At 43.7% G+C, this 25,843-nt stretch overlaps 1 protein-coding gene across 2 annotated transcripts in view; it reads left to right on the plus strand.

Annotated features, from left to right (window-relative positions):
• The window catches only part of HARS1 (histidyl-tRNA synthetase 1), a 201,791-nt gene that overhangs the window by 94,908 nt on the left and 81,040 nt on the right, over nt 1-25,843 (plus strand). For both annotated transcript variants that reach the window (XM_085617800.1, XM_085617801.1), the window contains 2 exons: nt 15,095-15,222; nt 15,301-15,564. In XM_085617800.1, the coding sequence (XP_085473926.1) occupies nt 15,095-15,222; nt 15,301-15,564 (392 nt within the window). The remainder of the gene's footprint in view (nt 1-15,094; nt 15,223-15,300; nt 15,565-25,843) is intronic.

Consider the following 25,843-nt stretch of genomic DNA (forward strand, 5'->3'; position numbering starts at 1 on the left):
AAAAATTTACTTGTATATGCTTCCTATACAAATACTTACTGTGTATTAAAGTCTTCTGTGTGGTAAAGGCTATGTGGAAAAGGCATCTGTGGTAATTTCATATATTTAAAATCGTACATTCCCCCAAGTGGTGCTCCACAGGCTGTGGTTCCAGCATCAGGGAGATCTGGCAGAGCCCATCGTGATATCCAGAGGCTCTGCAGCGTACTTGAGCTGTTGGGAATGGAGGGGAATCTGTCTTGAAGGAGGTCCTTCTGCCCCGCTGGCAGTGACCAAGGTGGTGATGGACGCAAATCTGGGAGAACTGGAAATCAAAAGCCTATGGTCACCAGAAGAACAGAGATTCCACATCAATCTGCTGGAACTCCGGCCATCTGCTTGGCGCTCAAGCCCTTCCTTCTTACGCCTTAGCGGTCAATCTGTCCAGACCTTGATGGACAGTATAACTGCTGTGTAGTATGTCAACAACCAGGAGGAGTGGGGGTGGGGTCTCACCTTCTTGGTCAGGAAGTACAGAGGCTCTGGAGGTTGGTGCACCAACAGATGCTGTGGCTTCTAGCCAACCATCTGGCAGGTTCACTCAAGCTAACAGCCAGCCGTCTCAGTTGGTATTATCGTACCCACCCCAAGTGGCACTGTTGCGGGGATTCTGCTCATGCACAGAACTATGCGCAGGAAACCAGGACCTCAGTGAATTGTGGTGTACCAAAAAACTCACCTCAGTACCTAAAACCCCTATCCGACTAGCATCAGTGGCTCATTCGTTCTCCGTACTACAGCGAAACTACCAATGATTAGACAACCCAGAACAAGCGACTTAGGTTACTCTCAAGAATGGTGGGAATCAAGAACACCTTTTCGTTGTTATTCTCATATCAGTCCACAACGTGAGTAATCAGACACGGAAAAGTTTAAAAATGTTTATTTTTAAGTACGTGCTCTAAGATGCAGTATTTTGGCTAACATAAGCAAACAAATGATTAGACATAAAACCATCAGCATTATTACAATTCCATAAAACAGAAAGGGATAAATCGTATTATAATGATAGTGAAAACAGGTCCTATAATACCTTGTGTACCACCGTCTCCTGGCTAATAAGCTAGTTTTATAATAATAATAGAAGGTCTCTAGGTTTGAATGGGGAACCCCATACCTCCAAGATCAGGTTAGGTAAATCACATCACAGGATCAGCACTGCTCTCTGTGTCTGGAAAGGTTTTCTCCAAGAGTGCCAGAATCATGCATGCAATGCAATATTAAAGGCACCCGAGTTTCAGATATTTGCAGCTGTGTGCTTGTGTCTAGAGCGTGGGCCGATCAACCTGAATTAAACAGCATACATTGTTATTTGACCTTGACGGTTTCTGCACACAGTGTTCAGACTAAGATCGCGGTGCACGTCTAGGGATGTGAAAAACAGACCGTTCTCATGTGAAGAAAAAGCAAGCAAGCAGTTTTACTTATAATAACAGCTACCTGTAGTGTCGTGTGCAAAAGCGGCAAAGTGGCAAGATGGCGTTAACATCTAAAACGCTTATGCAACATAGCAATGTGTGCAGGCAAAACCCTGTCTTCACTACACCCTCCCTTGATCGGACCACGAACAAAATAGGGAAGCGATGTAGGAAAGCAGAGTTCAAGTTCGAATGAGCCAGATCCAAGTTCATATGTTGCCAATCCATATAATTGGTAGTGAAAAGTTTGAAATTGTGTGTTGTGAAAATATTAAAAAACAAAAAAGATCCTCCTGGAGCAAAAAAAATAAAAAGTAAAAAATGTTAAGTTGGTAAGTGCGGAAGATGGACGACTGCCAATTTAATCCATCAACGTATAGGCACAGTATGTCGCAACAGCCTCCAAGAGGAAGTCATTGTAATCTTCAGTAAATGATTCAGCCATCCAATCTAATAAAGTAAAAGAACATACATGTTTTTCGATAACCGCAGCCTCTAGCACCATCAGAGGACAACTTGCGTGTTCTTCAAGATAACTTCGCACCAGGAAGTCATGGGCTGCTGCATATATATCCCAATTTCCTAGGCTTCCGTGCGCAGCTGCACAGGCCATAATCCCGACACCAGAACAGTCCAACTCATGAGCCACTAAGGGACTCATCAGTCGATCATAATCCGGGGCAGGAGACGCCGTGTTTGACGGGCACAAATCCAGAGCCCATTCAAATGAACAATCTAGGTAATGGAAAACAGGTTGCACGCAAGTAAAGTATGAGAACCGGATGAACAATCCATAGGCTACACTCAGTGGCCAGAGGTAGTGTTCCATAGTATTCAAGCATCCGGGTGCGAAATTGGAAAAGCCAGGGCAGACTGTTGTGTGACACAGATCATGCAGCCATTGCGGAGCAAACAAACCAACAGCAGCACACCAGCAGTCAAGGTGAGGATTAACGGAAGCCCGCCGAACACGCTGGAAAAAATAGTATGAAAAAAAGCCGGTATCACACCAAATATTGTTTGGAACGAAGTCACAGGGCCAGAGCCCACAACTTTTGAAAAAATGCGCCAAGCCAGTTGTTGACGAGATATTGAATAAAGTGTGAATCAGAGCACCGAAATGAAGTGGGAGATCAGTATTTAACAGAGCATGGACCTCGGTGCGGGTGTTGGCTAGGTGAAGGACAAATGTTTCACGAGAGGAAGTTAGGGCGACTTCTTTATGAGACAATAGATCCCTTATTCTGCTCATCTTGTTGAACTCTGCTTTCAAGGTTGGTATGGAAGGCCAGATGGATGCATCGAATCTCCCATGCGGGGGTGGGGAAAGCACATTCTTACAACAGACTACTCGTTGGGAGACCGTTACAATGTACAGAATCCCTGCTAGCATCCCGTAACACGCCTCATTATTTAAAAGTAAATGGCTACCGTTAGCTAATAACGTGAAAGTTGGTGTAATCGCTGGTACGCGATTTCCCTTCAAAATGCAAGCCAAATTTGGTGCATGCACGTTGCAAGCGCCATGCAATTGGATGTTCCTGCAAGCTACTGAGTGATCAGGCACCTGTATGTAAATGGGAGTGACCAAACTTCATGGAGAAAAGCGGTAACTAGTGGTTCATATCTGCCTAAGGCATAGTGTTTCATACATGAACTGAACTTAAACAATGGAAAAGGTAACGTGATTAACCCATGGATAAGCCACACAGCTGAGTTCGATTCGGCCACAGAGAATGGTAAAGGTTCCAACTTTTCAATATGCAATAGTGAATATGTCGCTTCCTTCATGGACATGAACTGTTGTCAGTCAGATTAAACGGCAGGAATAAAGATGATGTATTCATGTAGTCCCAGGGAACTTTCCCAGCCTTCAATGTTTGTAAAATCCATGCAAACTGCATTATAAAACGCAATTGATTTTGACCATGGTATAGGACAGACATGTCATCCTGTACAATATCCACAACAGATGAAACAATATGATCTCATGTGTAAATTCTGGAAGAAAGAGTGTTAATGCTATTATCAATGACAGCAGGCACTTTTTCCAAATTTGCTTGATCAATAGCTCTCAATCTAGAAGCAGCTTCAATTTGAGATAATGTCCAAACTTCGTTGTAAATAGCATATACCCATCTTTTGGACCTGCCACCCACAGGGCCCTTAACAAAATAATTCAAATCTACATCGTCTGTTAATTTCGACAAATGAAGTTTAACTGACGCCAAGGTGGAATGTTTAAGCCAGGTTTGACATAATTTTCGTACTGAATAGGTAGTAACAGAATGGGAGGTTTCAAAGCGGGGATTAACCCAACCTGTGTGTAGCCTGATCTCAGCCCTAGAAAACAATGTTGACATGAGTCTGAAGTTTTTTGCCATAATAACCATCCGTGGGGATCTAAGTTGGAAATATTGAAGGATGTATTAGTAATTAGTGACTGCAATTCATCAAGGGACCGATCTGTGTGATTGTCCCGGGAAGGATAAGCACCCAGATCAGGAATAGTAGGGGCATTCATCTTTTTAGAAGTAGCCAATCCAAAGCAGGTGGTCTGAAAAATAGTAGAATTTAAAAACAACATGTGGTTGGGGATAAGGCATACACGATGCAGCGCTTCTGTGCCTTGGACTTGCCAGGCTTTAGAACCCCCAAACAGATTTAAGATCAATGGTATATTTCCACAGCTCATAGCTCCCTATAGCTAATTCATCCATAAAGGACTTTGAATACAATAATTTAGTGTGTGTAAGTCTAACTTTGGAAGCTGACTTAGCAGACATTTTAAAATAAAATGCTTCAGGTTTAGATACACTGAAATCTGTAAAATATGTAAATTGTTTCACTAGAGTTTTGGAGCTGCCTTCAATGGGAGCTGGACAATGTTCCCATTGTGTATAATTAACGACATTTCTAAATGTGTTTGCTTTATGCAGGAAATGATTGCCAACTTGTTGGTAGCAAAATAACTTTCCATAATTCGCTGAGTCTAAGTACAAATCTTCAGCATCAAAAGCCACATAATATTTCAAATCAGAAAAGAGAGCCCCAACGGCTTGGATATCTCAATCATCTGAGCATATGTTTTGTTTCACAACATCCCTCATAGAAACACGAAGTACACTGGGGACATTAATCACCTCTGTAGGGCCATGAATTTGAAATTTTACAGCATCCCATACAATCCCATCTAAAACAGGCCAGGCAGTAATATTAACAAAAGGCTGGTCCCTCTTCATGATGTGTGATGAGGAGTGCGGTGCCAAAGTTCCATCAATTAATCTAATTGCAGATCTTTCTGGAAGATAATGTCCATTCACTTCACGAAAAAAGACAACTACAAATCCAATCGACATGAACAAAAAAATAGATATAAGCACCAGCCAAATGTAAGTCCAAGGGGAAATAAAAAAAAGTCTTTTAAACCAAAAGAATAACGTGACTGGTCAACTGCACTTGTTTGCACACCAGGCAACGACACATCTGTGGGATAGGTATACTCAGTATCTTCATGGGGGCCACCAGACGGAGGAGTCAATAAAGGATTAGTAACTGTAAGCATCTCGATGGCAATGTCAGGCCTGTTCTTTTTTGCCGGAGCCAAATCAGAATTTTTCAGCATTGCTGGACAAGAGACCGCTGGAGTCATACTAAGAAGAATCGGCCACTTGTTGTAGTTTGACATTGTCAATGGAGATGTACCTGTTATCCTTGCGACCAGGAAGTGGAGGTAAAATGACTGTTCTTGTACCCTGCACGCCAAGCACTGGAACAGGTGGACGATAAGAGGGGCCGAACTCCTCCTTGTTCTCCACCTTCTCACGGACCAGGTCTCCAACTCGAGGTAGCCAGCCAACTACCAGAATCTGAAGGGCAGCATCAGTTGTGAAGGGCAAGTGTTCCTTTGCAAGACTGTTTCGAGTCTCATGTAGAGTCTGAAACACAGCAGAATGATCATCTACGTCAAAGGGTGCGGCCGACGCTGCCATGTCTAGACCATCAAAGTCCGGACAAACATTTTTATGCCAAAGAGCATTTCGTACGGGGTCCGCCCCACCCAGAGACCTTCTAGGGAGAATATTAAGTGCACGTTGAATGCTGTACAAATGGGCCAACCAGTTCCTGCCAGTACCTAAAGCCCTAGCTGTCAAGGATTGCTTTAAGTCACGGTTCATTGGCTCCACAACAGAATTGTCCTCAGACCAATATGGAGACGAAAATTTGACTTGGACGCCGTAGAGGTGAACGCCGGACCCTGGTCTGAATGGAGGGTACCACATGCAAAAATTCCCACAAAGACACGCAAAACCCTGATGACAGTTTGAGCATCAGCACTCCTTTGTGACCAGACCCATAGAAAATGTGTGCACAAATCCACTGCAACTAAGATGTACTTATGCGCAGTATCAGAAGAGAAAGGACCGCAGTGATCCAAATAAACACAACCAAGTGGTTTATTAGATATGTACAACTGTGTTTGAGGTGGGCGCGCAGCAGTCGAAGGTTTAATCTGCTGGCAAATGTCATAAGTAAGGACATAATCACGAGTCTGTTTATACAATCCGCTCCACCAGTAACATTGTTGTAAGATAGTGACAGTCACTGTGATGCCTGCATGGGCTTAGGCCATACCTTCATGAGCGGCTGTTATCAAAGCAAGTCTGCGGTCCGCAACGTCGTTAATTCTCACATAGGGAGCTTTATCAGGACTTAAATGATAAGACTATTTAGAAGGGAAACCTCTAGGGTAATTATCACCCTTCTCTGTTGCAGCAATGGCTTCCAAGATGTCATCATCAATCTTACTTTTGGATCTTGTAACTGCTGCTACCAGATATGTTGCCACTGCTGTTTTCGCTGCTTCTTCAGCTAAACTGTTTCCAACAGCGTGTACCCCTACGCGCTGGTGGCCAAGAGTATGAATTGCATTCATGAGCGGCAGACGTTGTTTAAGTTCTGCGTCTCAAACCCAAAGCATTTTATGTTTGATTGTGCTACCTTTTGGAATCACGATATTCAATTTTGAGACCAAAAGAATAAATTGTCGTAGAAAGATTGAACACAGTATTAGGAGTCACTTACAATAAGAGTAGTTACTCGAGGATCAGCAAACTCTAGTGCAAGCACCAGAGCACGTAGCTCTGCCAACTGGGCGGTACAGTCTCCCAATGTCTGCGTATGCACGACATCAGACTTGAATTCTCCATTCAAACCACTATTGCGCAGGCTGCTGAATAAGCATGCTTCGATTCCGTCGCCGGTTGCGCCGAACCGTCAGTGTAAATGACACAATGGTAATCCTCAAGCGGGCGCAAAGACAGAGCAGCTGGATGAACAAATTCATACTGCAAAAACTCCTGAGTCTGCAATGAGGCATCAAAGATGAATGTGACATCCGAAGACGTCAAAGATGTGGCCCATTGTATCCGACGCGGATGCAAAGCTTTAGAATTCGGTACACCGGCCTTCGTCACTGCCTCAAGTGACAACGAACATGCGTTTCCCTTGCAATAGCGCTCTCTCTTTCAGAATCGCCATCTGTACTGCAGTTAATACTTTCTCGACGGTGGAAAAGCGCATTTCAGCCAAAGTGTACAAGTGTGATTTGTAAGCAATAGGGACCGTGTCCCCCTCATTAAATGTGAAGTACGTGAAACCCACTGCGCCAGGCACAATTCTGATAACGAGGTTCGTGTGGTTATCACGTGTCAATAAGTATTTAGAAGCATGAAGATCAGCCTGCAAAGAGTGCAGTATAGCTGAATGTTCTGGCAGCCAGCAAGATTTGGTAAAAGTAGGTTGTACCAAGGCATATAGCGGCTTGATACGCTGGGCATAATCGGAATGCAAGTATGCCCGAAATCCAAGAAAACCAGCAAAGATTGTAGTTTTTTCAGAGTTGTCGGAGCGCGCAAACATGCGCATTTCTCCAGGAAGTGAGGCGCTAAACCTCTTCATTCATTGTTGAGTTCATAGCCCAAAAACAACACTGTATACTCTGCAATGTGTGATTTTGCAAAGTTAAATTTGTAACCGAAGTCCGCACACATTACAATGATGCAGTCAACGGCACACAGATGCGGCCATAATTCGTCGTCTGTGAGATAAATATCATCAACATACGAGTACGCATCAGGGTTAGTGCTCTCTAACAGAGAGACTACACACGCGGCAAAGACGCCTGGGCTGTTTTTGTAACCCATGGCTAATCTTTTAAACTGTTTTTGTTTGCTGCCAAAAGTAAAGGCTGTCCATTGACAACTAATGGAGGACAGGTTATGGCTATAAAGCCCAATTGAGATGTCAAGTGTGGTTTTAAACGTTTTTCTCACGAGACTATCAACGAGGGCAGAACTATGGGTATTCTGTACCGCTCACGTCCGACAATGAGAGTTCAAATGCCGATAATCCAAAACTAGGCGGTACGACCCATCCGGTTTGGTTACAGTGAAAAGAGGATTATTCATGGGTGACACATGTTTCAATTACACCTTGATATTCCTATTGTTCAATGATTTCTGCGACATGAGATCTATCTTCTCGGCGCATGGGATATTGTGGTTGTAGCTGTGGCATAGACCGTAACAGAATCTCATGGCTTTGTGATAATTCATCCCACCCAACCTGAGTACGGTACAACGCCGGAGCAAGCACCTGTGCCCACTCCTCTGCAAAGTTCTTAGCGTACTCCTTCAGCACTGTGTGCTTGAAAGATCACCTCCTCCCCTCTTGGAGAGGCCAAAAAGAAAGCTGGAGGCCTGTCCGCCTCTGCTAACAAAATGTCATATGTAGAGGTCAGATTTTCCCAAAAAATCCCTTTTATGGTACATTGTATGTCACCTTCAATTAAAAGGACTCTGTCATATAGTCTGTCAGGGGGAGCCACTCTAGTGTCCGCAGTTTCTACAGTAATAAATGTGTCAGTTGCTGTCGCCTTCAGATATGGACGCAGTGCTTGCTGCACTATTGTAACCTCCGCTGCGCTGTCTAGCAGCGTTAGTGCCCATGTCAGGTTCCGAAGCTGTGTTCTCACTATCTGTGGCAAACCACGCTGTTAGTGCAGCAACTTTCTTTTTCTTAAACTGAGGTCCTTGACGTGAAATGTCGTCCTGCTTGCCTCTACCATCAGCCGGGCTGGGCTGCTCACGTCCTTGAGGGGCACCCCAACCTCTGCCGCGTTCACCTCCACCGGCTTGCGAGACCGATGATTCCTGTGAGGAACGTTGATCCGGAACCTGAAATCTATCAGGAGACCTAATTCTTGTGCGATCGCACAATCCATATGTGCGTTCAGTAGTCACTGGTATTGGTGATGCGGGACGTGACCCCTGTTTCTGCTGCTTCCCCTGAAAAACAGGACGGTCGTCTTTCGTAGACTTAACCGTCTGAGTTTGCGGTTGCGCTGTTGTTTTAGCAAAAGGCTTAACCCCCAAACTATTGCGGCCAATGGTCTTTTATATGCCTCCGCAATAATCCTTGGTAACTGCGGGGGTTTATCGTGTCGGCGACGAGGCGCAGTTCATTCGGCACTTGAAAGTTAACTGGAGAGAGGAGTTGGCCTAACGGCTAGGGCGATCGACCTTGGACCTGGGGAACTGGGTTCGAGTCTCGGTAATGACGCCGAACATCCTGTGATTCTGGGCAAATCACTCTTGTGCCTAACAAAAAATGAATATGTGTCCTCATGTAACGTAACTGGTGCTATGTAAATTGCTCTGATACCTGATTGGATTTGGGTCTAGTTCGCGCTATATAAAACTCTGCAAAAAAAAATAACCTTGCATCTCCTTTGACGTTAGCAAGGCTGAGATCAGCAACTACATCGAACACGCCGACAAACCTCATTCCCAACTCGACCGCCACTTCCAGACCGTGCTCATCCTGAACATGCTTAATTACGGAGGGCAATACAGTCATAGACTGTGTGCTGAAGCACTTCGCGTAGACTGCTGCAAATAGTTTACCCCAGTTCTCACAATCTGTTACTTCTGGGACTAAGTCTTTCTGCAAACTAATTGTAAGAATCTTGTGTTTCTCCACAAGAGTTGAATTAGGAAATACTGCTTCCAGCTGGTCAAATTTCTCAGCAAGCCAATAAGGCATATCGTCCTTATTCTGGGGGCGTTTGCCCATTACCGAATTAACCATGACGGGACTAATAGTGATCCCGGCCGCTCTAACTGGTTGCGTCGCAACCCCAGGTGCCCCCACCTGGAGATTGCGCGAGACGTATTGCACCAAATCCCTATGCACCGCAATCAAGGCGGTATGTAATAGATGCAAATCATACACCGGGGCTTGTAAATATCGTGGATGAGGTGTGAACCTGTCCAAGACTGGCCAAGTGGCCCCAGGAATGGACAAGGGACCTAACCGAACCGGAGTTACGGTGTGGGGGAGGGCGCCATTGAACCAAATACGATGCTGCCAAGCGGAAATGGGAATTTCCTGCATCCTATACGGCGTATAATTAGCTGGAACTGCCGTAGGAGTGTAAGAGTGGAACGTCTTATCATCCGCATTCACCTCCGTAAAAGTAACCCAAGAGTAAAACAGCTCATAGGGGAACGATGCATCAGCACTCACTACAAAGATAATTGACATTCCATCGTCTGGCACCCCGAAGTGCGCCAAATGACGCCGGAGAGGTGCGTGACTATGCGCTGCAATAGCAACTTCAGCCATAAGGACGCAGAGAAGAAAAAGAAGCTATATGAAACCGTAGCACAAAAAGGGTAAGTAATTCAAAATGAAACCTTTTTAATTGTCAAGCTTGAATGAACCTATAAGTCAACTATATAGGTAGGTTTAAACCATCACTCCCGTCAACCAGAAACAAGAGTGAGCGTGTTGTGGACAAATATAAGCACTACTAAGGCGTCTCAAATATAAGACCAAAACGTTAGGTGCGCCATGTTGCGGGGATTCTGCTCATGCACAGAACTATGCGCAGGAAACCAGGACCTCAGTGAATTGTGGTGTACCAAAAAACTCACGTCAGTTCCTAGAACCCCATCCGACTAGCATCAGTGTCTCATTCGTTCTCCATACTACAGCGAAGCTACCAATGATTAGACAACCTAGAACAAGCGACTTAGGTTACTCTCAGGAATGGTGAGAATCGAGAATACCTTTTCGTTGTTATTCTCATATCAGTCCACAATGTGAGTAATCGGAGACACGGAAAAGTTTTAAAAAAAAATATTTTTAAATACGTGCTCCAAGATGCAGTATTTTGGCTAACATAAGCAAACAAATGATTAGAAATAAAACCATCAGCATTGTTACAATTCCATAAAACACAAAGGGAGAAATCATTATAATGATAGTGGAAACAGGTCCTATAATACCTTTTGTACCACCCTCCCCTGGCTAATAAGCTAGTTTTATAATAATAGAAGGTCTCTGGGTTTGAATGGGGAACCCCATACTTCCAAGATCAGCTTAGGTGAATCACATCACAGGATCAGAACTGCTCTCTGTGTCTGGAAAGGTTTTCTCCAAGAGTGCCAGCATCATGCATGCAATGCAATATTAAAGGCACCCGAGTTTCAGATATTTGCAGCTGTGTGCTTGTTGTGTCTAGAGCGTGGGCCGATCAACCTGAATTAAACAGCATACATTGTTATTTGACCTTGACGGTTTCTGCACACTGTGTTGGCAAGCTGGCTTTAACATATAAAACGCTTATGCTAACATAGCAATGTGTGTAGGCAAAACCCTGTCTTCACTACAGCACCACCACCCAAAGGTAGTTCAGGTCATCTTTGCTCTGTGGGAAAGGCCTCAGGTTGATCTTTTTGCGACTCGCCCAAACACTTATTGCTGGATATCCTGTACCCTCCATCGCAGGGTGCCTTGAGGGAAACCTTTCAGTTGAAGTGGAAGTTTCTGCTTCTGATTGAGTTTCCTTCCATATCTTTGATTCCTCAGGTTCTTAGGAAGATCCTCCAGTACCAGGCCCATGCCATTCTTATCACCCTGTAATGGCTGAGAAGCGTGTGGTACACAGACCTTCAACACCTTTACCTGTGTGCTCATCTTTGTGTCCTGCTCAGAGTGAACTACCTTTTCTCCCAATCAGGGAGCAAGGTCTAGCACCGCAGCCGCCAAGGATCACACCTTCCTGCGTGCAGATTCATTGGGGTAATCTGAGCTCTTTTTGGCTTCTATTTGAAGTGGTTGACAATATTCTGTGAGCTCTTTGCCTTTCATTTAAGTTGGGCTGTTCAGGGAGCCAAAATAAGTTTGTGACATGGCATTCAAATTGATCCTTTGAAAGCATCTTTGGCTAACATTCTTCAGTATGCATTGTGCTTCGCCTAGAAAGGCTGTGAAGTTGGTGTAGTCAAAGGGTATATTGTGACTTTGTAGGACATTCTGTGCTCCCAGACTAACCTTCCTTGTTCAAGTCCAGTTGTAATCAGATATTGAAAGGGTTTAACAAACTTGTTTCTGCTAGTTCCATTTCTGATATCACAAGGAGACTTTAATTTAGTTTGATGATCTTGATGGGAGCTCCATTTGAGCCCCTGCACAGTTGTCAGTTACAACTACTAACTCTGTGTTCTGTTGCTGTGATCTCAGCTTCTCACACTAGTGAACTTCTGGCCTTGAGTGTTAGGCCACACTTCACATGCTTTTTCATACATAAGCTCATACTGGTTTCTTTCCTACAGTGGAGTCCCGATTCCATCTGGGGCAATCTCTCACCTTAACCACCTTCTAACCGGTGTACCTCCTCCTCCTTGGAAGGGAGCGGCTGCATAGGCTAGACCCCAGGCGGATGGTTATTTATCACATTAGCCACATGAAGGGGATCAGGTCTGGTGACCAGCTCTTTATCGCGTACATGAGCAACAAAAATAGTAAGGCAGCTAAAAAGAGAATTGTTTTTTTAGATCTTGGTGTGCATCAATTTCTTCTGTAGTTTGGCAAGAAAAAACTGGGTGAGATGATCTGAGCCCGTTGCACTAGGCCACAGCCTTCCATGTCTGTGTTGTGTGAAGGAGTACAGGTGGTAGACCTATCTAAGGGGGTGACATGAGCTTCCCTCCATCTTTCCTAAACACCGTTACTTGGATTCTGAGGTGAGAAGAGATGGTTGCTTCGTTTGGTCTGTCCTACAGGATTTTATCATTTGAATGTCATTTAGACCCACCTCTTAGTGTGGTATTTCATAGGATTATTTTCAAATGTGAGTAATCTGTAAGTAGAAATATCCATCAGCATAAAAGTTTACTTACCTTCATTATCTATCTTTCTGGTGGATATTGTATCTAAATTCCTTTCCATACCACCTACTTCCATTTCCTTAAGGAAAGTTATAGGCCAAATAAAAAAGATTCGAGTTTAGTTTGTTGCACTGCACCTGGTTTGTGTAGACTTTTTTCTTGTCCCTGCCCGACATAGGTAGGAACAGATGAGAACGGACTTTGGTGCACAAGAGTGGGTGCTATAAGGCTCCAGTGACTCCATCATGACTCCACTTCAGGTATCGAGGCAAAGCTCCTACTGGCGCCAGAGAGATATGCCAGAAATTTCAGATCCAGGATGAAATAGAGTTCTGAACCAGACTCCAGTTTTTAAATGTACTTAGTGTTAGCCTGACTTTAGTTATTCTCCTTTGTCTACTTTAAATGAGATATTTACATGTTTTAGTGACACGAAAGCGCATTTAGCTTGAACAACAAAGTTTTCTCATTAGTTTATCAGCAGAATAACAGTCATGAGTCTGGTTAAGATGTCCTAAAAATCTATATCTCAGGGCCGTCTGCTACACATAAGAGTTATAATGATGTTTTTTGCACACAGGCGACGCATGTAAATAATACTGCTCTCGGTTGATATTTCCACCGCTTTTCTGCATCACTTGTCATTCACAATGAGTTAGAATATGCAGTGGTCATTTTATTATATAAACACTGACATTGGGCAATTCAGAATAGAGAGGCCTTCACACCCCAGCTGTCCAGAAAGAAGTCCGATTCCAGACTGCTGGTTGGTGTTCTTTTCTGGACCGAGATTGGATACCCATGCAGAAGCCAAATTCAGTGGAGCCATGCTGACAAAGAGATCCCTCCTCCCATCCTGCTCGTCCACCTGAAAGTCTGGTAAAGCAGAGGCCCGCTGTGTTGAAGGTATACAGGTCCAGGTTCTCGCTGGCAGGTAAAGTTAGTTTACTTTATGCTCTCAGTGTAGGACGTAGGAAGAAACTTAGGAAAACTGGTAAAAATGTTTGTTGTGTTCACTCTCATAGTAACCCTAATACTAACAATCTACAAAAGATTGGTTTCCTGAGTACCACTGCGTCCCGGAGAGAGGGACAGTTTTGTTTACCAGAAAGTACTTCTTCCATGTAAAACTGGGCAGAGTGCAGGTCTGCAGTAAACCAGATCTGTCTTTTTCTTACAGGAACACATTGAACTGAGTCCTTGTGTGATAGGGCTAGTGGATCTACACCTGTAGACTTCAGGTGTGCCCCTAATGTACATAATACAGTCAGGCACCTGGGATAATCAAAGGTGAGCAATCTGCACGTAGATAGAGTATCCACAAGAAAGATTCCTACTGAACAGAAGTAACTTTTTCTTCAGAACTTGTCCAAAATCAGTCACTGATTGAATTTTCTTCCAAGTAGGCTGCAAAATCATGCCAATTGTGCAGGGGTTTGTTTTCTAAGTGACCATTTGTTAGTTGAATACTGAACGAAGACCGAAAAGTCGTTTCGTGATTTCTGATGACCTTTTTCTCCTAGGGCTTCAGTTATTCTCTTTAACAGAAATTATATCAAACGTGATACATGGCACTATCTCCAGTGTGTGCTACAAAAAACAAGACCCTGTTAAATGGGTGGCTAGTGAAACAGTACACCATGAGTGATCGGCCATGTTGTTGCCCTTAGAGTGATCATGAAGGATTTGGTCTAAGCAGCGTGGCCTTGGAGGGGAATTTATGGGTAGGTTGGGGTTGAGGGGTGTGGAGGTGTCATCAACTTGAGGACCTAATTTTTGCTACTTGCCAGTTTTTAAGTATGTTACAGGAGACTGTGATTTGAAGTGTGAGATGACTCCGCTTAAGGTTTTTTCCCTCTTTTCTTTCACCCTATTGAAAAATGAATTGTGCTTTCTGAGGCTGTCCTCTAAACACACTCAGGGCAGTGCTTAATTTGCCTTGTGCTCAGACCAGCAATTATTTGTAAACACCGGCACCTATCTATGAGAATCCTTCACATGGTGGCGCCGTGTGTATAATCGTTAAGCAACGTTTATTAGTGGAGTATTTAACTGTTTAATGTAGCTTAAAAAATGGTAACACTCACACTTAAAACCTGAAGTTTAAGGTGACATGTAGGTTGTGCCAGCTGCAGTGGATCCATGTGAAATACCTTGGGCCCTGGCACTTAATTAAAAAAAAAAAATAAGCACTGATGCAGAGCATTTCAAAACCACTGTAATATAATGAAGATTTCTGAATAAATGACCAGATGGTATACAGTCATAGGCCCTACAGCCTGTATCATGTTTTCACTGATGACCTCTATATGAAAATCTCTCTCATAGTGAAAAAAACATTGAGCCATGCTACTTCTATGCTATATTGTGTTCATTTTCCTCTTGTCTTTGTACTTGCAGGTGGGTTAGAGATGATCGAGCAGCTGCTGCAGGATCCACTTCTCTCCCAGAACAAGTTGTCTTTGGATGGGCTCAATGACATGAAGACGCTGTTTGAGTACCTTACGCTCTATGGTGTGACAAGTCAGGTATGGTGGCAGATTAAGGCTGTTCTACTGTAGGAGACAACTGAGTTCAAGTCTTCTAATGATGCTTGTATTCTGCAGATTTCCTTTGACCTGAGCCTGGCCCGTGGTTTGGATTATTACACTGGAGTCATCTATGAGGCTGTCCTGTTACAGGACCAGAAGGAGGTCCAGACTCAGCAGAATGACCACTGTGAGGAAACTCTAAGTGTGGGCAGTGTGGCTGGAGGTGGCCGCTATGACGGACTGGTGGGAATGTTCGATCCAAAGGGCAGGAAAGTGCCATGTGTCGGTGTCAGTATCGGAATAGAGCGCATTTTCTCCATCATGGAACAGAAAGCAGAGGTAGGCTGCCTTTTTTGTTTTCTTCATGTTCTTACCTCTGGAAAAGAAAACTCCATGCTTTGGACTTGTGTAAAAACTGTGATCTCTGTAGCCCTGACTGCAACATTCCATGTTTCTTTAGCCCCTATTTAAAGGTTTTAGAGGATCAGGTAAGAAATCACACCTTTTTGTGTGTTTTGTGGTTTTGAAAGCATCGGCATGCTAGGCAGAGTCTTTTGTATGCTTTTCTTTTTCACTTGGAAGCTCTATAGGCAATGCAGAAATTATCACTTGGTAAACAAATTAGCCATGTCAAGTTTGGATCCTCCTTCCAAATGGAATCTACTGACTTTGTTTACAAAGCTCATCCTTGTTTGCAGCATAAAAAAGTACATTTATTTTATTTAATTTATAGCGCACAGTGCTTTGTGTAGCACAAGAACTACAAGTTGGTATGTGCTCATCACAAATTCATTGAAGACGCATTATAAAAGTTCAAGGGATAAGGTGAAAGCGCAGGTAGAAGAGGTACACTTATTCTGGTGGCTACATTTCCTGTAGATTCCTCAATTTAAGGTTATCCTCCCAAGCATCAGTCTGGTCTAGAATGTTTTTTCCCCAGGAGTACCCCATGCCACTAGGTAATTCCAAGCATCTATAAACACAATTCTGCCCACTGCACAAAGTGACATTGGTATATAGTAGATGCTAATCTGTGCATTGATGGCAGTTTCTGTTTTTCGGCATCTCTTCGATAGGGTCCAGACATCTTTTGGGTGTTTCAGGAACGACAATTCCTCAACTTTGACAATGACATTGTGATATGTCGCCCTCAAAGGTTTCAAGGTTTAAGCCCTGTTATCTGCAAGCGGATGTCTCTTATTAGATCTACATGTGATGTCTTTGCTCCGACTACAGCAGTATGCAACTTGTGTTCCCAGTTACACATAGAGGCCATCAGGGAGCTGGAGGCAAGTTATGTTTTAATAAAGTCCACCAAGGACATGCAAAAATGTTACCCCTTCCCCGAAAGAAAAATTTCCTCATAGGGACCAATCACCCAAGAGGCCCTCCTACAAACAAACTTCCTCATCATTGAAGCAGAGTCTGGAAAAAATCCAGCTCAAATTCTTTTTCGAGTCCTTCTGTCTGGACATGTTGGGTATCTTTAGGAGGCTCTGGTGCTCTCGGGCTTCTTCCTAAGGACAAACCCGCTCCTTTGGGTTTGGCAGCTCTGACCTGAATGCCTTCTAACTCCACACCTCCATAGACTCCAGCCTGGGCACACAGAAAGAAAACCTGTCCCACAGTGCCATGCCAGTCTATCCAGCACCTTCAATGCCCTGGAAGTGCTCACAACGCTGTGTTTGGAGGAGTTATTGATGCTCCCTTTGAAGTCGCCTGAAATAATTCAGGTGGATAAAGAGATGCTGAGAAAGCTTCCCTTGATGAGGACCCTCCTCATATTGGCGAGATATATGATCAGATGGATGGTTATTGTGCTTTGTCACCAAGTCCAGAATCATGTCTGAAAAGGATTATGGTCCCACAAAACAGGATGGTTCTTCCTTCTTATTCTGCAAATGGTGTTTATCTTTACTTAAATAATGGCTGTGGTCTAGATACTTCTTCAGAATGGGACTACGCTTACCCTTATGAACCCCTGACAGAAAAAGTAACCTTCTTTACCCCAGTGGTGCCTAAAGCAGTGGATACTTCAGAACTGACTTTGCTATCCACTGAACTAAAATTTAACATTTTGATGGAAATGTTGCAACCCACCTCTTTAGTTGCGGTGCATTTGCTTCCATTTAACATGGCACTTCTGATACCTATTTTGGGTGCCTGAGATGAGCCCTTCTCAAACACAGCTGTCCACATACAAATTGCCAGATGCTCAGGGTGACGCAAACATTTTGCACTCACACCCATTGCCACATGGTTCATGCTTCATCCTCCTAACTGAACCTCAATGCCTTTGCTTCAGCCTTTCTGGCAAGGGATTCAAAGCAGCTGAATGTCATGGACCAGACTGTTTTTGCTTCAGGCAGTCTATCACTCTTCGTAGTACGAATGCCACATGCCTGCTAGGCCTTTTTGCCATGTCTTGTGGAAATTAGTCAAACTGCTGCTCGGATTCTGTGGATATTGTGGCCAGATCTATGGGCCACCACCATCTCACTTCTCTGCATGCCTGTATGTGTTGCAGATTTTTTGGCAGATGTTCAGGCCACTGTGATGGACATGCCCTTTGATGACTAGTGGCATTACTTTTGAGAGAAGGCAGACTGCTCCCTGTGGTGCTTTAAGAATAGTGGAGCTATGCTTGCTGGGCCTGGCCTCACCAGCAAGGCAGTTCCATTAGCAATAGAATTTCTGGGCTGTTCCAAAGTTCAGCATTCCTGGCTGAGGCAACCCACTCAACCCAGTCTATACACTTTAGCAAACCTGCTGCTTCTTTTGTGGCGGGTGGATCTAAGGGTTGCCATCAGCAGACCTAACCCTCTCCTTCCTCTGCTGTCTCTTCTTCCTCAAAATCTCTCTAATCTCCTGCCTTACACCACCATCTTCCAAAGTGAGGGTGGGTCTCTCACTTTTCTGATCAACTGGGAGGCTAGCATGACAAGGCTGCTGTATCATTCAGCTAATCTGCAAGTGCTAGGCCCTCCCATTCTTGTCCCTCCCTCTAGATCGCCCAGCTTTCACCAGGAGGTACACTAACACAGTCCTTGATTCTGGAGGCAGATGTCCTTGCCTTACTAAACAAAGGGACCAAAAAGGTGGTGCCTCTAGAAGAAAGGTGCTCTCCCTTCTACTCCCTTTTCTTCTTGGTCCCCAAGTAGCAAGGTCTGTGAAATCCCATTCTGGATCTCTGTTTTCTGAACTTGTTGCTTCGGCATGGCAGGCTGGAGATGCTGTGTCTGAACCAACTCTTGATTGCCTTGAATAGGGGGGATTCCTGGCTTGGACTCCCAGGACACCTTGTTCCATCTTCAATTCTCCTCGCACTCAGACGTTACCTGAGGTTCACCATGGGTGCTAGTACTCCACAGTCTTGCAGTTTGGGTTGATGACCGCTCCTAATGTTTTCCATTAATGTGCTGGGTTTTAACTGAGAAGGCGGTCAGGAGTCCATGTATTTCCATACTTCAGTGACTTGCAGATGACACAGAGTCCCCGGTGCTGGTTGAAGAACGTATTTGGCTCAAAGTGACTTTTCTCCACAACATGTGATAATGTTTCTCCATACCAATAATGCCCAGGACTCTCACCTCACTCGAAGCCAAAGGATGATCTTAAATGCTGTGCTCACATGAAGAACTTTTCTCTTCCTCAGGGGATCATGAATATTCTGTAGATGTTTCTGAGGTTTTTAAATCCCAGGTATCTCCAGGTTCTACAAGTCTTTCACCTTACCTCATTGCATTGTTTATCCTGTATGTACCACTTGCCAGACAGTGAATGAGATGACAGTGGCTCCACTCTAAGGGAGCCTTTCTGGTCACATGCAGACATTGTAGTAAATTCACTTGGACTTGCACTGATTGGTTTCTCTGTATGGTATTTCTGTAGCTTGAGCCTAGCCAATAGGCAGCTGAGCACTGTACATGGTCATATTACAAGCATAAATACAGGAAACTGAGCTGTGGACACCTAATGCATTGTGGTGTAGTGTTCTTTAAAGAGGCGAATCTTCAACTCTGAGCCCTCAACTCTTTAAATTGGCAAAGCATAGGTGCGATCCTGATGCATAAGGGGATGTTGTTTTAGATATTGTGTGTATAGAGGGAAAAGGCATACTGCCTTGCTTTTTTTCTTAAACTTTTTAGACTGCGGGTCTGCTGAGATCCAATGGAGATGGGGAGCTATTCTGCAAGATAAGTGGGGTGCCGGTCGTGATGGCTCCGTTCAGCCCTCTGCAAGTGCAGGCTTCTGTGATCACAAATGCCTTCTTGCTGGGCTTGGGTGTCCATCTGGGAAGAATGATGGCTTGGTGGCTTTGGTCCGCATTGGAGCGATGTCTGTACATAAATGTGCAGGTGCAGAGGTTGCTCACATTGCATGAAGCCATCTCTTTCTTCCAGCTCAAGGAGTGGCATTCAGGTCCTGTCGGTCAACACCACCTCTGTTTATTACATCAACAGGAAGGGTGGTGTGGATTTGTGAAGCCTATGTTGGAAGGCAATTGTCCTTTGGATCAGGTGGAAGATGGCTTATGTTCACCCCTCCCTGGAGGACGACGAGAAGGAACACACCCCACTGACAGACGTGATCTTCTCCAGACTGAAAGGTTCGTCTTTAGATCCTTTCGCCATGGCCTGGAACAGTAAGTGTTCTCAGTTGTGGGCCCTACATGTTCATCGTAATGATTCCTTTGGGGATGTCTACAGGGACAACTGGTCCCAGAGACAGATAAACCTGTTTTAACTGATTCTACTTCTGTTGAACATCTTGCAGAATTTGTAGATGAATGAAGCACTGCAAATCCTGATCATGTTAAATTTGGCAAGGAGGATCTGGTAGACTGATCTGTTGGTACTCTGCATTCTGCCATCTCTTCCTCTTCCCTACAGGGTGGACCTGCTCACATAGCAGGATTCCAGATCGCCCGTCTCAATCCATCAGGCCCTGTGGGTGCACAGGTGGAGATTGAGTGGTGCCAGCTAGAGTCCTGTTGCCTTCTTGACAAATTTGCGGATGTCAGTTTGGCTTCCAAAAATTCCTGCTACGAAATCCATTTATGTAGGTCACTGGTACAAATGTAAGCAGTGTCGTGAATGAGAAGGCTTTGATCGCTATAGATTACTCCTTTCAGACATCTTGTGTTTCGTACTGCCTCTTGCGTATCAAAGGCTGGCAATGGCTACAGTAAAAGGTTACTTTTCTTCCTTATCCTCTTTTATGTGTGTCCCTGATTTGCTATTGTTGTTTGTCACCTTTACTGACATGGTTTCTGTTTTGCTTTATTTGTTTATTTCCACTTAGTTTATTGTTCGTTATTGGGATCTGAATCTCGTGTTGGTTTTCCTGATGACATCCATTTTCGAATCAACGCACAGTTGTCTTGTTTTTCTTCTTAATTTGTAGATCGTGCTGTTGGTAGAAATACCTTCATCTCATAGGGTTGGACAATTTCAGCCCTCTCAGTTCTGGTCCCTTTCACAGGTTTTATACCCAGACAATTTTGTCCTCTGTACTTACCTTGCCTTCTTGCCGAAGGTAGTCTGGGCCTTTCAAAAAGCTTAGTCTTTCACCCTTCCATTCTTCTTCTCTCCCCCTTGTCCCACCAGGGAGGAGGAGCAGTTGTGCTCATCTACTACACCGAAGGCACTGGACAGGACAAGAGATCTGACCAGCTCTTTTTGGCTTTTAACAGAGACAAAAAAGGCAAGTTGATGACCAAAATCACCATTTCACATTGGGTCTCCAGAGTACATTACCGCCCACTGCATTAGGGCCATGACTGTTTCCATAGCTCTCTCCAAAGGTATTCCGGTGGCTGACATATGCCAGGCAGCTGGGTGGTCATCTCTTCTTATGCTTGCTAAACATTACTGCCTCACAGTTCAACAGTGGAGTGACGGATAACTTAACCAGGGCTTTTCTGCATTACTTTACTTGGTCAGTTGGGATTCCTCATTCCCATCTCCCAGAGGGCCCTGCTTTCGTACTCATTCTAAGTGTGAGAAGTCTGCAGGAGCGTTTGTGCATCATAAGTAAAAGTTCCTTATCTTCATTAATAATATTTCTGGTGGATACAAAATGTTTTTGCAGATTCTTCACTGCACTCCTTCCTCCCCTGGTAAATTATTGGTATATATCATAAAATTCTAAGGTGTACAAAGGTGTTCTGGGTTGTTATTGGTTGCTTCCCTCTCTATTCCTCTCCACTTGCATTGCTCATTGTTCACAGAAAAAAGTCACGTTGACAAGCCAAGTTTACACCAGAAGCGCTAATGTCGGTGTGCATGTTGGCATTTATTGTATACCAGCTTCGTCCTGTCCGGATGGTGGAATTGAGCTTCAAGCTGCATTGCGCCACCTGACAAAAGTTTGAAAGCCAATACTAGGGAAAGAGTTTTCCGGACCAGTCTGACATATATGAGGAGATTTTTAAGGTGGTGAATCCGCAGAAAGATTATGTATCTAATAGAAATATCATTAGTGAAGATAAGTAACTCATTCTTTACAGATATAGAAGTGTATCAGGGGAGGAAGGGAAGGGAGGGCTGGACTTAGCCATGGAGAGTGTTGATAGGGAACTAGGGAATATTTTAGTTGCTCCTTAAAGGACGCGAGTCTAGGAACCCGTCTCAGAATGCTCATTTCATTCCCAACTGTGAGTGTGTCAAAGTATTATTTTCTCCTTTTGGCTGTGGCCATGAAGGAACATTTTTTTACGTTAGGCAGTTCGGTTTGCTAGTATGGATGTCTTAGTAATTTGTGAAATGGTGAGCCAATGAAGATCCTTGTGAGTGAAGTTAATCTGGTCACATTTGTGTTGGCCTGTGATGAGGCAGGCCAGCTGTATGGAAGATTCCTTTTTAGCAGATTGAAGGCGCAGTCAAGCTTTGCTGATACCAAGTCAACTGAACATTTTTTTATTGCATGCTTTTTTAATTGAAGGCAGGGATCGATGTTTCAGCTGAGGAAAATGGCACTGATGGAGATGCAGGGTTGAGATCAGCCGGTTGTATTTTTTAAGTATCCAATTTACTTTCAGATTTATCACTGTTTATTTGGTATTTATTTATTAGCAGTTCTGTATTGTGTGAACCAACCACATGGGGTGACAGTAATGTTAGGCTACATTTATATATTCAGCTTACATGTTACGTTAGAATTGCTTATAGGGTTTCCACTTCTAACAAGACTAAATATACACACATTCTGATTCAATTCAAGAAATCTATTCGTCCAGAAAATACCTATACAGTACAATTGAGAAAAAAAGAAGTAATGAAACAGAAATTAAAAGCATATTGTCAGGTGCCACCAAAGGTGAATGAATCAGACCGTAATCAATATAAAGTGAAAAGTGCATAATAAAACTATGACAGTACAATATCTAAAAAGAATAAAAACAATATCATTATATGATAAATCGTGCGTGCTTATCCATCCATGGTCTTCCTCTCTCTAACTATTGCCTTGAGATAGGAGCTCACCCTGCAACAAATAATTGGGGTATTTGGTAATTGTAAGCGATGCAAGGCCTCTGTACATCTTTGGTGCCCCAATGATATTAATAGAGTTTTGAGAAATTCTGATTGAAAAAACAGAGTTGATCTTGCAATTTAAATAAGAGTAAGTAAATACAAACTGATTGTATTTTATAGCTATAGACTTAGATGCATTTATATTGTATACCATTGAAGCAGAAAGACATGTAGAGTTCAAAAGAAAATATTGCAAGTTCTCCAGCATTGGATCGCTCATAGATTCACATTCTTGAATGACTATTCATTGTTGAACAGTAAATCCCACAATAATTATACATTAGCAGTAAAATTTCCATAGACACAAACAATAAGCCTTTAAAGCTTATCAACCCTCTAACCTCCTTAGAAAAGATCTGATGGTCAACCAGTGAGGTGTTAGCACACACACACACACACACACACACACACAGATGCCACCATACCTCACATTTTCTACTGCACATCTGAAGGAAAGGAGTCCCTTTCTGAACTCTGCTTAAAAACCTTTTTCCTTCACTTCAGACAAGTTTTATACAATTTTCACTGGTTTACAATGTATCCCATGTAGGACACTTTCTCTTTGGATAGTTCATGTTTCTAGAATTTGACTTGTAGAATACCTTATTCATAACAGAAATACATAATTTGTTTATTCAGGTCTTTTTCCTCTGTGGCAAAAATAACTTATATACTAATGGTACTCAGTGGAAGTGTATTTAGTGTCTTTATTCAAAACATGGCTAACGGTGGTAAGATTTGCTATGCTCTGTCCATAAAATCCACAAATGATCAAGAGAGCCACCTGCTCAGGTGACTGCAGCAGAAAATATTGTCAGAGCAACCATATCGAGTGTGAAATCTCGCTGAGTTAAAGTAATTCCTCAAGGAATATCTGGAGAGAGGCGAACAGTCTGACGAGGCAATGTCTGACGAACAAATGCCCTCCACATCAGGGAGCCGCATAAAAAGGCTGCAAAAAATTCTGATAGTCACATTAGCTTTACAAAAGCGTCACCTGAGTTGCCTCTTGCATCAAAACAGAAATCCAGGTTATCGTTAACGATGGCCTCTATTAAACCTACCGCTGATAACTCAACCTGTCGACACAGCTCCTCTGTCTACAGAAAGGTCAAAGTCAGCACCTCTAGTGTACACTCAGTTGACAATATGCCATCAATGGTAGGACACTTGTCTTCTTCACCGCCTCCGGCATCAATGACTCCTCCTTTAAAAAGAACCTAAATGGCAACCATGTTGTCGGCTGCAATGCCGTCAAGACTCTATCTGGACAGACTGGAAAGCTGCTTTTAAAGTTTGCTGCCAAGCTTTTTACATCCTTGAATGCTATATTTATAAGTAAGGTATTTCCCTCTTTGACACTGAAGGGGAATCTGAGAGGAGAGTTGATTCAGGCTACTACCTGGCCTGGTCAGTTTCAGCTTCACATAAAGTATCAAGAAGATGATGAGTATCATTATGATCAGAATAGAAATTACAAGGGGCAGCCTGACCAGTACTATGAAGGAGAGGAAGGAGGAGAGTCATCTTGGAAATATGGGAGTTCCTAGTATGACTGATCAGATGATGAATATTCAGTGTCACCGTATGAGAGTCAACAAATGGATTAGTGTGATACATGAACCCCATCATATGTTCTTAAACTATTGTACACGATTTCTGTCTTCCCCCCTCCCCCCAAAGATCTTGCCACTCCTCTAACATTGCAACTCCTAGCATGTCTTTGGCAGCCTCAAATGGACCCCTTCTGTGCCTGATCTTCTAACCCATGCTTATCAACACTGGACATGACTATTTGGTACCACAGGCACCATTCACACAGATCAGTGCTCATCTGATGAGGACCATAAGAGGAAGGAGAACTGTTGGAGCATCATCAGGCTACATCGCACGCACAACTGCAGAACCAACTCCACCCATGTAGCCTCCTTGCCTGATGACTTTCGCCAGTTGAATTCTCTAGTAGAAAAAGGGTCTTGAAAAGATTTCAGCTACCGACCATGGTAAAGTATTGTTTCTTGTATGACTGCTGGAAGGTTCCCAGAAAGTCAATCAAGGCATTCCCTATAGTAGATTTTATCTGGCAGTAGGGAACATGCATGATCCGTCTTCTGTTTCAGCTATAGTACCTCATCTACCCAAAACAAACTGGCCTGTCTAACTGGACACCCATGTGCTGCTTATGTCGTAATATGAGCTCTGAGTCCCTTCCTCAATCCAACCTCTTCTGACATGGAGGAGTGGAAAATGGTCCGTTTTAGTAAAAGAGTGTCCACTGTATCTGACTACCCCCATTAAAGCAAAGAATGCTCTTGTGGTATACGCTATTAGGACAGATAGATGTGGGCAGATATTGCCCCTTAACTAGACCTGCTACCCTAGGACAAGAGGCAAAGGCAATCCTACAGGAAGGGAAGAAGACATTAGCAGCTATGACTTATGGGTCAGGTGGCATGGCTTCCACAGGTGTTCGCTAGATGGGGAGAAAGGTGCCAAGATTAGCTGTGTTCCTCATCTTTTCAGCCCTGAGGTACAGCACTGCATCCAAGATATAACCTTCAGTTGGGAAACCTTGTCAGATGACGTGTAGATGGGGCATCACAATCAATATAATACGATGCAGGTAGTGCTCAATCCCCTGGAATAGTGCAATATACACTGCATATTCCTTTTTGAGGACAGAATGGGCAGAGGAAGTACCATTTTATTGAAGCGGTTACCTGCCAGAGTCAGCAGGAGTAACTGCTCAGGCACCTTATTTTCATCAGTCCTGCTATGCACACCTGCAGCTTTAAGCATGTCTGCCTCCTGTACAAAGTAGCAGCCCTGCAAGAGAGGTAGTGACCAGTCCAAGCAACTAAATACATGGGGCCGACATTGACATGCTGCAGACCCTGGCTACTTCCCATTTTTCCTACCTCTCCAAACCTGATGATTGTGAGTGTCCGCTTCAATGTGCAGCAATTATCTTAGACAAGTGGGTATTAGATCTGGTCCTCTATGGACATAACACGTGACTTTTTCTAAAGACCAGCTAATGCTGCTGAAGACTGTCCATCAACATTTGCAATTGCTACAAG

The sequence above is a fragment of the Triturus cristatus genome, chromosome 7, assembly GCF_964204655.1.
Source record: "Triturus cristatus chromosome 7, aTriCri1.1, whole genome shotgun sequence".
Classification (NCBI taxonomy): Eukaryota; Metazoa; Chordata; class Amphibia; order Caudata; family Salamandridae; genus Triturus; species Triturus cristatus.